Source organism: Sebastes fasciatus, chromosome 1 (assembly GCF_043250625.1).
Source record: "Sebastes fasciatus isolate fSebFas1 chromosome 1, fSebFas1.pri, whole genome shotgun sequence".
Lineage (NCBI taxonomy): Eukaryota > Metazoa > Chordata > Actinopteri > Perciformes > Sebastidae > Sebastes > Sebastes fasciatus.
The window spans coordinates 22,155,283-22,170,704 of NC_133795.1; the positions used below are offsets into that span (position 1 = coordinate 22,155,283).

Consider the following 15,422-nt stretch of genomic DNA (forward strand, 5'->3'; position numbering starts at 1 on the left):
GAGCAGAATCAGATTTGGGCACGAGGGAGGAAAGAATCATGAGCGTAACATACGATTTGAGCTGCAACAAGAATTGTGTAACTACATTTGAGCAGCAGCAGAGATCCTCACGCTCGAAGGGATCAAAGCTGCTCACGCTCACTTTTGGTGGTCTGAACCACCTGAGGACAAATTGTACATTAACTGAGAGCAGAGCGTCACCTGTTCAATGTGAGCTGGAAGTGAAGGGTCACTGTTATACCCTTCCGTCTAATAACAAAGTAAAAGCTGGGACAGTGGCATTTTGTAACCATCAAATGGAGACAAAGAACTGTGTTCTGTCTGTATTATCTTTCAAATCAAATGCATTGACACTAAATTACTAAAATCACATTCAGTTTTGTTGCCAAATTATCACATTTTTAAGCCATTATGTCATTTTGATATGTTGATTTAGTAGACGTTATTACTAGCCATATATCATAGTGTCCATGTTAACTTCACGTCAACTTCAATTTATAATGTGATTTTCTGAACTATATGTCGGGATTTCTTATTTCGTCTTCTATTTTTATGAATAATTTTGACCAAGCAAATTGGAAACATTAAAAAAATAGTATGAATGAGGCTGATTATAACTTCTGGCAGACTCATCAAATACCACCGCTTGGTCAGTGGCCCCACGGTACCCCTCTAGCATCAGTTTTGGACGTGCCAAGGACAGCTTGTTAACTTGGTCAGTTTCCGCTCATTACATTCATACAGTGTCTTTTCAAAAAAAACTTCCAACTAGGGGTGCACCGATACCGATACTAACTCAAATAGCTGGATCAGATATCGGTGACAATGTGAGTCGGCCCGACTGAACTAAATTTTATGTTAATATACTATATACATTATAGATTGTAATTTGAATTCCTGGTTAAGTTTTGATCAATTTGTTGCTGCATTAAAAAGGTTTACACTTGAATTGTAGTTCCTGTTAATTCTGAAGATCTCTTACCAAGTAGCTGGTGTGTGATCCACCATCCCAATAATAAAAAACAATTAGATAAACTCATATCTATGTATTTATTGGTCACATTTTGTCTTACCTAGTTAGGAAAGCAATGTTTAAGTCAATCCTGATGTTGCCTTACACATAAAAGAATGATCCCAGTCACTTCCACACAGTGAGGCATACAGCTTATTAATTAAACACTGGTATCGGATTGGTACTCGGTATCGGCCGATACCCAAAGCCCAGGTATCGCTATCGGGACTGAAAAAGTCAGATTGTTTCATCCCTACTTTCAACGTAGATTTAAATTTTTAGGTTTATGTTTTTAGGTTTACTTATGCAACAAAACTACTTGGTTAGGTTTAGGAAAAGATTGTGGTTGAGGTTAAAATAACTGTGTTTGTTACGTAACTGGCGTTAGTTTTCTTATGTAACTTCCATACTTTACTGAGGTAAAATAACTCAGCCTTGACTTGGTTTCATATGGGACACCACGAACAGCGGTCTCCTGGGTGAAACTCCTGTGTGTGTTTGACCCATCCATCCTCCACTCCCACCCGCCATACACAGTCTTTCTCACTCTTTATACTATACCAGTTGCTCAGACCATCTAATACTGACGCAAATGGGTTTACATCGGAGTTATTTGAAAGCCTGGTGTGTCTTATCCAGATGCTAAAGAGTGCGTCAGTGCATCGATATATGGTATTTGACGAGTTGGGAGTGATGACGGGTTTAAATTGTAGGCCAAATGATAAAGCGTATAGACATAAAATATGTAAATCACATGTTGTCCTAAAAAGTAAAATTGAACAATATATTCAAAAGCGGAGGTTTTTCGTCATGCAAGACTTTAACTTTGAAAAAACTTGACCCTGACGTCCGGATGTGGGTGTGTCCTGTTGCAGCTTGCTAGTCAGAAAAGGTTGGTAAGTGACCTCTTAGATCTCAAAGTGCTCAGAAACCAAAACAGCTAGAGAAAATTGAGAAAGCTTGAAACGCTCAAATCTGATTCTGCTCTTATAAATCTGTCTTTGCGCTCTCAAAGGTTGACTTGCAGACTGAGCTCAGAATTTGTTTTGTGCTCTCTCAAATCTTTTGCGGTCAATATACTTTCGTAATTCTTCTCCCTTTTACTTTGCAAAATTGGGCTCACTCTGAAGATCTATACTTCAAATTGGTTCTCTCTCTCACACACACACACACACACACACACACACACACACACACACACACACACACACGCACACACACACTGTCTCTCTCCGTTTCAGTGCAGCCGTGGCTCACACTCGAGGGATTCCCATTTATTCCCTTTCATATGCTTGTGGATGGAACACACAACTAAATGTGCGTGTAATATGTTTCTTAGGCAGCCACATATTGCAGCAGCAGGCAGATATGATGCATAATACATGAGCACGAGCTCCACAAAATGCAACATAATATGCATCAGGCCTACACTGTTTACAGTAAGAGGAAAATCCATTAAGACGCTTTAAAAGGGAATTATGCCTTGTTACTTGCTGTATTTTCCTGCATGTCACACATTATCATGCTTTGGTTTAAAGTTGTTAATGGTTCATGGCTCCACATATGAAGGCTCATGCAGAGCACTTCTGCATTCCTAAATTAAAGAAGATTCTCTTAGTGCAGAATACTTCTCACTAAGAGAGCAGACATCTTTTCCAGGCTAGCCAATAACCTCGGCCTCAGAACATTTCCGTGATTCTTCCTTGATCTATCTGAAAAACTTTAACATATTATCTTTCATCTTTGTTAAAATTACAACATGCTAAAATATTATTATCCAGTACAGAAGTAGATATTGATACCCATAGTAGTATTATCAGCTAGTGGATCAGCGGCTTGGAGGAGTATGGGACTGCTGCTCTCTATATTTTCAGTCTGTGTTGTTGAGTGCACTCTCTGTTATTTATGAAACGTTATAATTGACATTTTTGCTATGATGATTTTCCCTTAAAGGAACAGTGTGTAGCATTTCAGGGGATCTATTAGTAGAAATTAATATAATATGCATTACTATGTTTTCTTTAGTGTATAATCACCTGCAGGTCACCGTTGTTCTCTGACACGCTTGTGAAATGGTAATGTGAGCCGCAGAGTGTAAAACCGTGGTACCACCAGCCGCCATCTGACTTGCATTGCTCCTAAAGCAGTGTTATTGTATGCAGTACCACCAGAGGGCAACAAAACCACTCATTTAGGTTTAGGAAAAACGTTATGGTTGGCCTTAAGTATAATGTAAACTAAGTGCAATATGTATGGAAACAACATGACATAAGAACGAAAAACTCATTACAAACGCCATCAAAAAACATGTCGCTAACATAAATTACAAAATTAAACACTGGTCTCCTGTCTTTGTTGGACCCATCCACCTTCCCTCCCGCTCGCCATAAGTGGACGTTCTCACTTTTCATTCTACGTCACTAGCTCTGAGCGTGGATACAATTACATTGCAGTCCGTACGGATTTGGGAGAATATTTTTTGGACTGTCTTAAACCATAGGAATAACATGTATGAATTTTGAAAATGGGCGTAGTGCCCCTTTAATGTTGCATTTGTAACCTTCAAGACGTTCGAACTGCATGGTGCAAAGATTTAGTGTCATTTTTTTAAATTTCACTTTGCCATACTCTGTTAATGACATAATCAGTACAGTAATCATCAAGGGTTTTAAAATCTCAAAGTGGGGTTGTAAAAGAGGAGATGGTCTCATTCCCCTGATTGAGAACCTGTGGACTCTTGTGGTCTCCACACGTTTTTAATACAGTTCTGGTCATTGAAATTCAACATTTGCAAACCAATTCTTCCTGCTGCTGTTTGGAGCTGACAACTTTAAGTTGGCTAATGTTGCATGTAATAAGAGATGATAAGAATCGTGTCCAAACAATTTGGTAACAGTTTTCTATTATGAGTGTTGTGAGGCAGTGTGTTGATTTGTCTTTTCCTGTTTGAGTCCTTTTTGGTCAAATCACCTTGTTTTTGGTGCTTGCAAACGTGGAAATCTTACACTTAAGTGCTGTATGCTCTAACCGGCACTGTGCTTTGGTTTAAAACATGCACAAAACAACAACATTCTCCATAATACAGAATCATTGTTCCTCTTATGAAATCTCCTTTTCTTTAAATAATTCACAGCCTTTAAATTAGTGTCAAATGTCCTCTTCAGTTTGGGTTTAGGGGGAGCAGGAATTAAATATTGAAAGAAACTTCTGAAGTCGCACCCTAAATTGAATTATCCTGTCGTGAAAATGTCTCATTTACGTGCCACACACACACACACACACACACACACACACACAGATTCCTGCACACAGCTACATATGCATTATTTCTTCCTCTAGTGTTTCCTCTCTCTCTCTCACAAACACATTCATACACAAACACCCACACACATAAAGGCCACAGGCTAAGTGGTGTGACTGGCCTAACAGATGTGAGTCATTTGTGAGACTATTGACCCAATCCGCTGGATAAACTAAATGCCAATACCATCCGGACAGAGCCATGCTAATCCCTGTGTGTTCAGTGTGTGTGTGTGTGTGTGTGTTTCCCTCCATGAATTCTCTCCTCTGTCTCTCCTCTTCTCTCGAGTGCTGTCAGCTTTGTGACAGCTTCTAGTAGAAGAAAAATTAAATCATTTCTCACCACAAGGCGAGCCAAACAGCTTGTAAAGGAGAGAAACTGTTGGGAATGCAGTCAAAAAAGAAGAAAGTAAACATGTTTTTTTGATCTGACAGGTTCCATTTAGACGTGAGTATTATATTCATAGATACACTTTATGTAATAAAAAGAATAAAAACCAAATCCGTCAAGGATTACGAGGTGATCCAGATCTATATTATGTTCGACTGGCTGGAATTAAACTTAATCTGGAAGATGTGACATACATATAGAAAATATTCATCTATATTGACTCACAGGGTCTTTACTCTGTTAAGCCTTCACTTCCGTTGGGTAAAGCACTTCTGATGAGGAGACTGTAAATAAAATGCATCTAATGTTAAATCTCTTGCAGTGTGAAAAGAGACCGTCATTTATTTCTCACTAATGTAAATGTATGACTACGTTCTTCAGCCGTTGTCATGGCATCAGCCTCAGTCTCTGATTAGGTACTTTAAGAGTTTCCTTTTAAAATCTTATACTGAGATAAGATAGATGAGATAGTTTGCTTTATCACATTTTTACGCATACATTTGTGGGTTTATTAAATAGTTTCCAGCCAGTTGCAGTTATATATTAGCGTTTCCCACACTGTCTTCATCTTTCTGTTTCAGGCCTTTGTTAAAGGAGCTCTATACGGAGTTCAGAGCATATCTATGATGGAGGGATTGACTCCACACGGCTCTCAACATGGCGACAGCGGAGCCGACTAGCAGCTAATACTGCTAACGTTGCTAATAGTGCTAACAGTGCAAACAACGGCAGCAGTGCTGACAGAGCTAGTGTTTTCCGTGAGGACGCCGTCATTTTTGTCCTTAAGGGTCTGAGTGTCTGCAATTTGGTTACACCGTCTATTATAGACTCATTATAGGAGCTCAGGTTGATCTTCCAAATTTTGAAAGAAAATTCTCAACGGTGCCAAATTGTATGCCATATGCATTAACACAGACAAAATTATCAAAAATAAGAATAAAAAGGAAAAAGCCATAAATGTCCCTAGTGAGGCACAAGGGTTAAATTGATACTGTTTCAAACCAGTTAATAACTCCTTGTAGTAACTTTAAAGAGGACCTATGCTTATTTTCAAGTGCATACTTGTATTTTGGGTTTCTACTAGAACATTTTTACATTAGGGCTGTCAATCGATTAAAATATTTAATCGCCGTTAATCGCATGATTGTCCAAAGTTAAGCGTGATTAATCGCAAATTAATTGCAAATTTTTTATATGTTCAAAATGTACCTTTAATACTCTTATCAACATGGGAGTGGGCAAATACTGTATGCAGCTTATGCAAATGTATGCATATATTTATAACTGGAAATCAATTAACAACACAAAACAATGACAAATATTGTCCAGAAACCCTCACAGGTACTGCATTTAGCATAAGAAATATGCTCAAATCATAACAAGGCAAACTGCAGCCCAACAGGCAACAACAGCTGTCAGTGTGTCAGTGTGCTGACTTGACTATGACTTGCCCCAAACTGCATGTGATTATCATAAAGTGGGCATGTATGTAAAGGGGATTTTATTTTTATATCTTGATGTCAGAGGTCAAGGGACCCCTTTGAAAATGGTCATGCCAGTTTTTCCTCACCAAAATTTAGCGCAAGATTGGAGCATTATTTAACCTCCTTTGCGACAATCTAGTATGACACTGATTGATACCAGTAAATTCCTTTGGTTTTTCTAGTTTTATATGATGCCAGTATCTTCACTCTAGCTTTAAAACTGAGCCCGGTACTACCTCCAAAAAATCAATTGTGTTAATTAGTGGCATCAAAACGAATTTTCGTTAACACGTTATTTTCGTGTTAACTTTGACGGCCCTAGTTCACATGCTTTAATGTTCAAAAACGCTTTACTCTTCTGTTACCGGCTATGCTGCTGCACCTCTTCTCACCCTCTGTCTGAAATGCTCTGTTTGATCTCCTGAGTTGCGAGTGCTTTTGGGTCGTCAGTCAGGTGTGTCAGGTGAATTTCTCTTTACCTCTTGAAACGGTGCAAACTCTTTGGTAGCATCAATCTTGCTCCAGTCGCCTCTTTTCATGGACACAACTTTAATACATTTTTTATTTTACACATTTGGTCCGAGCACAGGGCAAGATAACAAGACAGAGTGAGAACAGACAGGATCTCTGACAGTTGCATCAACAAATGACACACTGACATACCAGTGACAATGATGGAGTGACAGTGATGACAGCAAGTTACAATGAACAAATGAGAGAGAGAGGGAGGGGGGATGTCAATGACAGAATCCAAGATGGTGACAATCCCACGCTGAATGGCGTTGATAATGGAGACCCAGAGCATGACAGTGATAGAGAGAGAGTGATGGCGACGACAGAGAGACAGACGGTGACAATGAGAGAGAGAAAGAGAGAGAGAGAGAGAGAGAGAGAGAGAGGCATTGATGACACAGAGACAGATGGTGACAGGGACAGAGAGATGATGGCAGACAGAGACGGATACAAACAATCCCGCTGCCTTAAGGTGTGAGGTGTGTGTCCTAGCTGCCAAAGTATCAGACTGTAATCAGCAGCTCTAGCTACATATTGTTATTTGGTGTGTGTGTGTGTGTGTGTGTGTGTGGGTGGCATATTTAAAGAAACAGTTCACCCCAAAATCAAAAATACATATTTTTCTTTTTGCCTGTAGTGCTATTTGATTTTCTAGTTTGTTTTGGTGTGAGTTGCAGAGTGTTGGAGATATTGGCCGTAGTAATGTCTGCCTTCTCTCCATTATAATGGAACTATTTTGTATTTTCGAGTGCCATACTCGAAAGAAATACATTTGAAAAGCTCAACAGGAATGTCTCTTTCCAGAAATCACGACCCGGTTACTCAAGATAATCTAAGGACCTTGTTGTGAGCAGTTTCATGTGGGAACTATTTTCTTCCTACCGCACTACACTTGCCAAACGTATCAGCGCAAAGAAGGAAACGTGAATCTATACTTGATACTGCTTACTCACCTAGCGCCACTCAGCTAGCTAACGTTACAGCTCAGCTGAGGACGATGCCATTAATGTTTACATCTCGCGCTGTCACAAGCAAAGCCTCTCGTCCATGAGTAGATGCACGCTTCCTTCTGCGCATTTATATGGTTGGTGAGTGTAGTTTGGTTTATTTTTACTTGCTGTTATTGTTGTCTTAAAGTTTTATATTTGTACTCTTCCCACTTTGGATTGCAACTGCTGCACAGCAGTTTCCCTCGTGATAAATAAAGTTGTATCCTATCTTATGCTGGAACTGACTAATTCTGCATCTCATTTTGGGCCATTTTTCACTTTTTCTTAAAAGATAAATTACATAAACTTACAGCATTGTGTCAAGCCTGTTCTAATACACCGTTCGTAGCTATACCTATAAAAAGTAATGCAGTGTAATTTGTATATATCCCACAAAATCAATTAAAAAATCACCAGAGTTTAGCCTTTGTGACCGGTGTTCGTACGCTGTGTGAAACCAGAAGTTGATTTATTTGTCACGTAACTTCCGTACTTAAGTTACGCCACTTCTTTATTTCAACCCAAACCACGATCTTTTCCTAAACCTAACTAAGTAGTTTTGTTGCCTAAACTTAACAAAGTAGATCTTTTCCTAAACACAAGTAGTTTTGTTGCCTAAACCTAAGAAAGTCGATCTTTCCTAAACCTAACCAAGTTGTTTCCTGTGAAGACAGGATGTTTATTTTGAAAAGACTGTATGCATGTAACGAGCGTAAATTGAAAGCATTGCTGGACATTTGTAGGAAAACTTAAAAAATGAGGAATAACGTTTTGTAAGATATCATATGAACCGTTGTATGAAGATACGTTGCCTGGTTGTCACACATCAGATTGAGAAAGTTTGTGACATGTTCTAAACATCAAGCATTTATAATCCCGGGGATTTGTAAACTATTAGATCAACAGTTGCAATGACAACCGAACTATCTAGAGACAATGACAAACAGAGCTGGGCATTGATGGCACAAAGAGCGACTGTCATGAGGCCCTGAGGAGCGTGACCATGACTTGTTTGGCTTTCTTGATTCACCACAGACTGAATGAGAAATAAACTGCTGTGACCTCAGATGGACGGTCTTCAGACACAAAGAGACTTAATGGAAAGAGCCAGTTAAACAGACAAAGACAGAATAGATCGAGAGACAAGATCTTGTTCTACATTCAGAACAGACTGCAGTCGCGGCCCGAGCTCACTTCCTCACAGACTTCTGTTTCAATAAGAACACCAACACAGACAAGGGAAAAGTGCTGTTTTGCCTTTGGGCTGGAGTTTTATAGCCCAAGTCCTACTAAGCAATTTACATTCATATTTTATATTTGAGAAGTGTGCAATTGCTGGTGATTATATCCTCCATATCCATCATATTAAGCAGCCATAAGTAGAGAGTATGTAGAGATGTAGAAGCACAGAAACAGCTGGGGATAAAAGTGTGTTCTTAACTGGTTTCAACTTTAAAGGTCGACCAGAAGTGCAGCTTACTTTAAGTTACATTTTCAATATTTAATACATTTAAGTCCTGTACAGAGTGACTTACAGTGACTGCAACACTGGAATGAGCTCGAGGCCTGTTGTTTTCTGGGTGGACTGGTGCAGTCATGAGGATTATTAACATCAGCACTGGCTGGTACAGCACGGACTGTGGATGTTCAGTCAGGCTCTGATGCTAACGTCATGCTGCTGTCACGGGACGGGCAGACAGTTACGGCAGAGGGGCACAGCTTTGGTATTCATGTGGTTTGTGAACTAAGTTGAAAAATCTAATTGATATTGAATGTTTTGAAGAGTTAAAAAAAATCATATCTAGATTTATAAATAACGAATATACGTAGTTGCTGCCCTGCAATTCAAAAAACACATTTTCACCAACTTTTCTTCTCTCTTTCCTTCTCTGCAGTGATCTGCACCTTCCGTGGCTCAGTGATTCAGGGTTTGGCTCTGGAGGTGGGAGAGACGGTTCAGATTCTGGAAAAATGTGAAGGTAAGACTTCTACCTGATGAATAGCTTCGTGAGTTATTGTGGGGGTGGATGTTTGATACAGCTATAATGTCCTTGATCACTGTTACGACACTGTCATCACCAAAGCAACAGTAATCTGTAAACATCCTCCAGGGTTAGAGATGACTGTTGTGCCTTAAAAGTTTTCTTCAAACACATTTGCATACATAATGTTATAATTACATGAAAAATATTGTTTAGAAACCCTCACAAGTACTGCTTTTAGCATTACAAATACACTCAAATCATTACATGGCAAACTCAAGCCCAACAGGCAACAACAGCTGTCAGTGTGTCAGTGTGCTGACTTGACTATGACTTGCCCCAAACTGCATGTGATTATCATAAAGTGGGCATGTCTTCAAAGGGGAGACTCGTGGGTACCCATAGAACCCATTTTCATTCACATATCTTGAGGTCAGAAGTCAAGGGACCCCTTTGAAAAAGGCCATGCCAGTTTATCGGTCTATCAAATGGTCAAACTAGGCAGAGCCGATCAAATATGACTCAATATTCTGATACTGTAATGCCTATTTCTCTCGTAAAATATTTTCAGAAACATCTTGTAGTGTGCTGTTTAGCTGTAAAATGAGAACGTTTGCTCTGGCTGGACGGCGGTGCTTGGTGGCCGGGTCACAAATTTTCTCTGATTGGTTGTTTTCCTCCGGTCTGTGAAATCTTACATATGCCATTAGGATCATCTGAGGACACCGGAGGACACAGAGGCACATGATTTTTTCCAGATTACCTGTCTCATGCACTACTGTCAGAATAAAGTGACCGTTTTATAAAAATAACTTTTTTTAATAATATTTGCTCCCATCTCGCCTACTGCTGCTTTAATCATATTTCCGTAAATTGCTGAAAGTAGCCGATAAGTCAAGATGGTTGACATTTGGAGACGTGTATAGCACCTGTATGGAGCTTCTTTTGCCACCAATACTTCCTACATCAATTCCTGAGTGCCTGTAAAAAACATACTGCTAAGTTACTTTGTGCAGCCTTATCTTAAATGTACTGAAAGTATTTAAGTAATATTAGTTATACAGTTTGGCTTCTAGATGGAGGTAGTCAACAGTCAGAGCAGCAGTATTGCAGCTCTTAGCCCCGGTGAATCAAGCTCCGTTTCCCCCAGATTTTCATGAGGGCATCAGATAGAACTGCTTCCATTAATGCTGCTGCGGCTGTGTTGTCACAAATGCATGCAGTAAAATCAAGTAATACTCATTACTGCATCCACAGTTCTCTCGAATAATGGGCCTGTGATAGCTAAGCGCAGGCCTGGACGACAGCCCAAGTTATTAACCGATGTTGCTCCCGTTTCTGTTCCTACTTTGACTCACAGAAATTAGCAACTCAATCCAGGATGTGTCTGAAGCCAGGAAGTGTTGTTTTTTGCAGATAATGAGTGAGTATGTGCTTCATTAGCCACAGCTGGGCAGGCCGCTACCGTCGATCCAGTGCCACGGGCTGATTGGGCCTTTCTTTACCCGGGGAGGGAGATGCCCACGAGTGTTGTCATCTCCCACAATCCTCCTCACTTTCTCTCCCCAGTCATCTTTATTTTCCTCTCTACCCTATTCTTTTATCCAGTTCCTCTCCTCGACATATTTGTCCTCTCTTATTGTCTGCTTGTATTGACCAGCCTCGTACTCAACCCTAAACTAACTTCATAGCATCCAATCAGCTTCGAATTTGCCCTTGTTATGAAATGCAACCCCTCCAGCGAGGGACATGGGCTATTATCTGAGCCCCCGTGGCACAGGCTGGCAACACAGCTTTACCACACAGTGATTATCAGGGCAAACCAGGGCTAACTTTTGTCCAAGGTCCCCGTGGCAATTTCAAGATTCCCCCAGCCTCTGTCATTATCTGAGCATGCAAATACAGTTTCAGAAAATACCCTCCAAACAATCAAACAATGGCTGGCTAGCAGCGCGGAACAGATATTTATTAGAGAATAGTGTTTGTGTCAGTTATTTATATTGAGGTAAACATTTTTTAATATGGTTTTAACAAAAAACCTTCTCCAGTCGTGCTGACTAAGAAATGCTCTCAGTGATTTTCTATTTATATTTCCGTTACAGTTTTCCTTAACTTTCATTTCTCTACCCTTCTGAATGAACATTAGAAAACCATCTAGGACTATATGTGTGTGTGCTGCAGAAATACTGCAGAGCTTATATCCAGAAAGTACACCGAGTGTTCAAGATGCTAGGTAAATCTTTCTTAAAATTGGCTTCCCCTGCCCTCTTGCACTGTGGCTAGCACTTCTCTGCCTGCACTAATGCAAAGTTATCCTCCCCAGACACAAACTCAATGACTGTAATGACAGTGATATGGAGATGGCAGCCAGGCTGCGGGAATGCAATTCCCAAGTTCCATTCTCGAAATATAGATTACAGTCATAACACTTGAGGAAGCATTAGACTTCGATTAAGGCCGTAGCAGTAATTTAAAGTATGAGAGTTTGACTGTAAGTACTGTCAGCATTACTGAAGAGCCCGTAGTCACAGCTAAGAACAGCCTCTCATTATAGCAGATCTTTTATAGCAAACTGCTGCTGTTGTGGATGTCCAGGAGAGAGCTTTGAATATTAAACAACCAGGCTGTGACGAGATATGACATGAGATTTTGATGTGGGTAACATGAGTCATTATTAGGGCTGTCAATCCATTAAAATATTGAATCGCGATTAATTGCATGATAGAGGGCACTCGTTGCGCGTCACTGGATTCTTCCATAAGCTGATAGCTAGACAGCTGTGAGTCCTAACAATAGCTATGTTTGTTGTTTACGTTCATAATGATAATTTTGGGGGAGTGGCTTTTGACGAAGGCCTGAAGGGATGGACTGTCAGTGTTGCCGACTTTGTGACTCTTTCGGTAGATTTAGGGACTTTCGGAGCTAGTGCTGCTAAATACTTTCATTGGAAAAGAGTTTGGTGGGGTTTTTCGGTTGCATCATTTTTAAAATCTAGTGTCCTATTGCTAGTTTCTCAGCATTACTGACCCTACCTTTAAGACATTCGTGGGAAATTGTCATAATCAGCATATGATTTGACTTCCTAATTCTAATCAGTTCATCCTTGAGTCCAAGTGGATGTTTGTGCCAAAGCTCTTGAGATATTGCGTTCATGATAATGGGTCGGTCGGACGGATGGATGGACAGACGGACAGTAAGACAACCCAAAAACATAATGCCTCCTGTCACAGCTGTCACCGGCGCGGAGGCATAAAAAAAGCTGACAGGCAGAAAGATGGAAAAGTGTCTGGTTGTCAGGCAACCAACAGTGTGGATGTTTCTGATCAAGCTTTCCTAAGTATTCTTTATATGTTGCTATGACAACCAATAAAGTAACCATGGTGATAGTTAGCAATCTTTACCTTGGCTTGCTTTTTATTAATGTTTGCACAGTATACTGATTTGACTGGGATCCATCAATACTTGGGAATTGGCAGTGTCGTGTGAAGTGAGGATGCTGTGCTCACAGAGTGGCTCGGTGGCTCAGCTGCAGCTCACACCTCTATTGAATCACATAACCGTCCTAACCGTAATCGCAATGAGAAACGCCTTCTTGGGTACTATTACTGCATCAACAAGCAATTCCCTTTTTCATAAACTAGCTTGAGATGTGCTCTACAGGGATATGAAGCATCATTTAAGACTCATATTTGGCTGATTTGAAATCTGCATCTATGGTATAATGCTGTGTTCATAATGAGTTCAGTGAGAACCTGCAGCAACTCGACAAAAGTGTCTCCTCGAGTTCTGCCCTCCACTTAGAGATGATTCACCAAGATTATTATTGTGAATTTGATAACGGTGCAAAATGATTATTCTAATAGCCGCTCAGTGAGCCGTTCGGATACGGGAGGCGAGATGATTACTCTTCTTCAGAGAGAGGCTGTATGACAACAAACAAATTAGGTACAACATGCACCTGTGTGCACATGGATGTGCCACACACAAACACCTGCTCCGTCATCTCTGCTCTTACAAATATAGAATAATCATGTACACACTCACACATACAAATCAATGTTTTTACCCTGTCTTTCCGTCTTCCTGTGTTTTTGGAATCTCTTACAGATGCAGTAAACTCACTCAGCTACACACACACACCCTCATTCAACCCTTACAAATAGGCCCAGACACTGTTGGTCCAACCCCAGTCTGATTTCCATATAGATGAGAGGCTGGGGAGTAAACACAGCCATCTTAACGAGGGTGATAAATGAATCTTGATTGGTTATTAAGTAACCAGCCAATTAAGCCTTCATTTCCATATTCATATCAGATTATGGGGAACTGCTGAGAAATGAATCTCATGATTTTGCAAGAAGAAAAGATTAAAGTTAATATGAAGCATCCTGGTCGATGCAGTGTCAGTGGGACACGTTTCTAAATGTTTGATTATCAGGGAAATTACAGTTTCATGATAGGTGCCATTATTTTACATTCTTTTAGAAAATTTCCAAACATTTTCTTTACAGAACTGTTTTAAAACATGTTTGTTATGGAGCACAAGGTGGACATTGTGGTGATTTAGATATCAGATATTGTTATCTAATTGATAAAAGTATAAAGAAATCGGCTACACTGTGTTAGTCTATGAAGGTACGACCTCAGATCAGATGAGACAACCTGCTGAATTTAAGCATATTACTAAGTGGAGGAAAAGAAACTGAATAGGATTCCCCCAGAAGCGGCGAGGGAAGTGCCCAGCGCCAAATCCCCATGCGACGAGCAGATTGAGGATATGTACGAATAGAAGACCGCTTGCCCGGTGTTGCTCGAGGGCTTGAGTCCTTCTGATCGAGGCTCAGCCCGTGGACAGAGTAATGCCGTTAACGGCCCCCATTGCACCAACGTTTTTTTTGGTTGCGTTTTTCCTTATCTGATGCGAGGTTCCAAGCACAGAGGGTGTCGTATATAGAGAGGCGAAGTCCCTCCCCTTCCGGTAAACCCCATGGGACCTTATTTCGGGAAAAATATGTAGAGTAGAAAAAGGCGAAAGACAAATAATTTTTTGATCCCGTTTGAATTGTGCCATGAATCACACAGATGATGTTTGTCAATTTAAAAGATAATTTTGCAAGTCAAGACAGTCTCAGTTTGTCGTAGGTTTGTCGTAGTATCATTTAGTTTTGTGTGAAACCGCTCAGTGAACTACATCTCTCGTCCCGCACAACATACAACATATCGTCACCAACACTAACTAGCTAGCTTACTTAGCTATGACCACGCACAAATGAAACGTTATCTTACCTGATGTGTTTTATCCAGCGGCTCCTGGTCCTTTTATCAGCCGGGAAGCGAAAGAACGATCAGACCCGTTGCTGGTGTGAGTACATCCGAGTACGAAACACACAATAATCAGAAAGAGAGACGTCACTTACGCAACTTTTGGGTGTTTGGTCTTTCTAAGATCTTATACTTCAACAGTTTTACAACAAACTGTGACTTTCTTGACTTGCAAAATTTATTTTTAATTGATAAACATCATATGTGTGATTCATGGCGCATTTCAAACGAGATCAAAAATATATTTGTCTCTTGTGACTTTCCAAAATAAGGTCCCATGGTGGTCCACCAGAAGGGGCGGGACTTCACCTCTCTATGCTGTACAGATTGTAAAGTCCCCTGAGGCAATGTGATTTGTGATATTGGGCTGTATAGATCAAATTGACTTGACTTTGGTATTGCAGCCTAACATGGGTGGTAAACTCCACC

At 40.3% G+C, this 15,422-nt stretch overlaps 1 protein-coding gene across 14 annotated transcripts in view; it reads left to right on the forward strand.

Moving 5' to 3' along the window:
• The window catches only part of LOC141768708 (dedicator of cytokinesis protein 3-like), a 239,196-nt gene that overhangs the window by 91,671 nt on the left and 132,103 nt on the right, over positions 1-15,422 (forward strand). For all 14 annotated transcript variants that reach the window (XM_074637029.1, XM_074637073.1, XM_074637051.1 and 11 more), the window contains exon 2: positions 9,585-9,668. In XM_074637029.1, the coding sequence (XP_074493130.1) occupies positions 9,585-9,668 (84 nt within the window). The remainder of the gene's footprint in view (positions 1-9,584; positions 9,669-15,422) is intronic.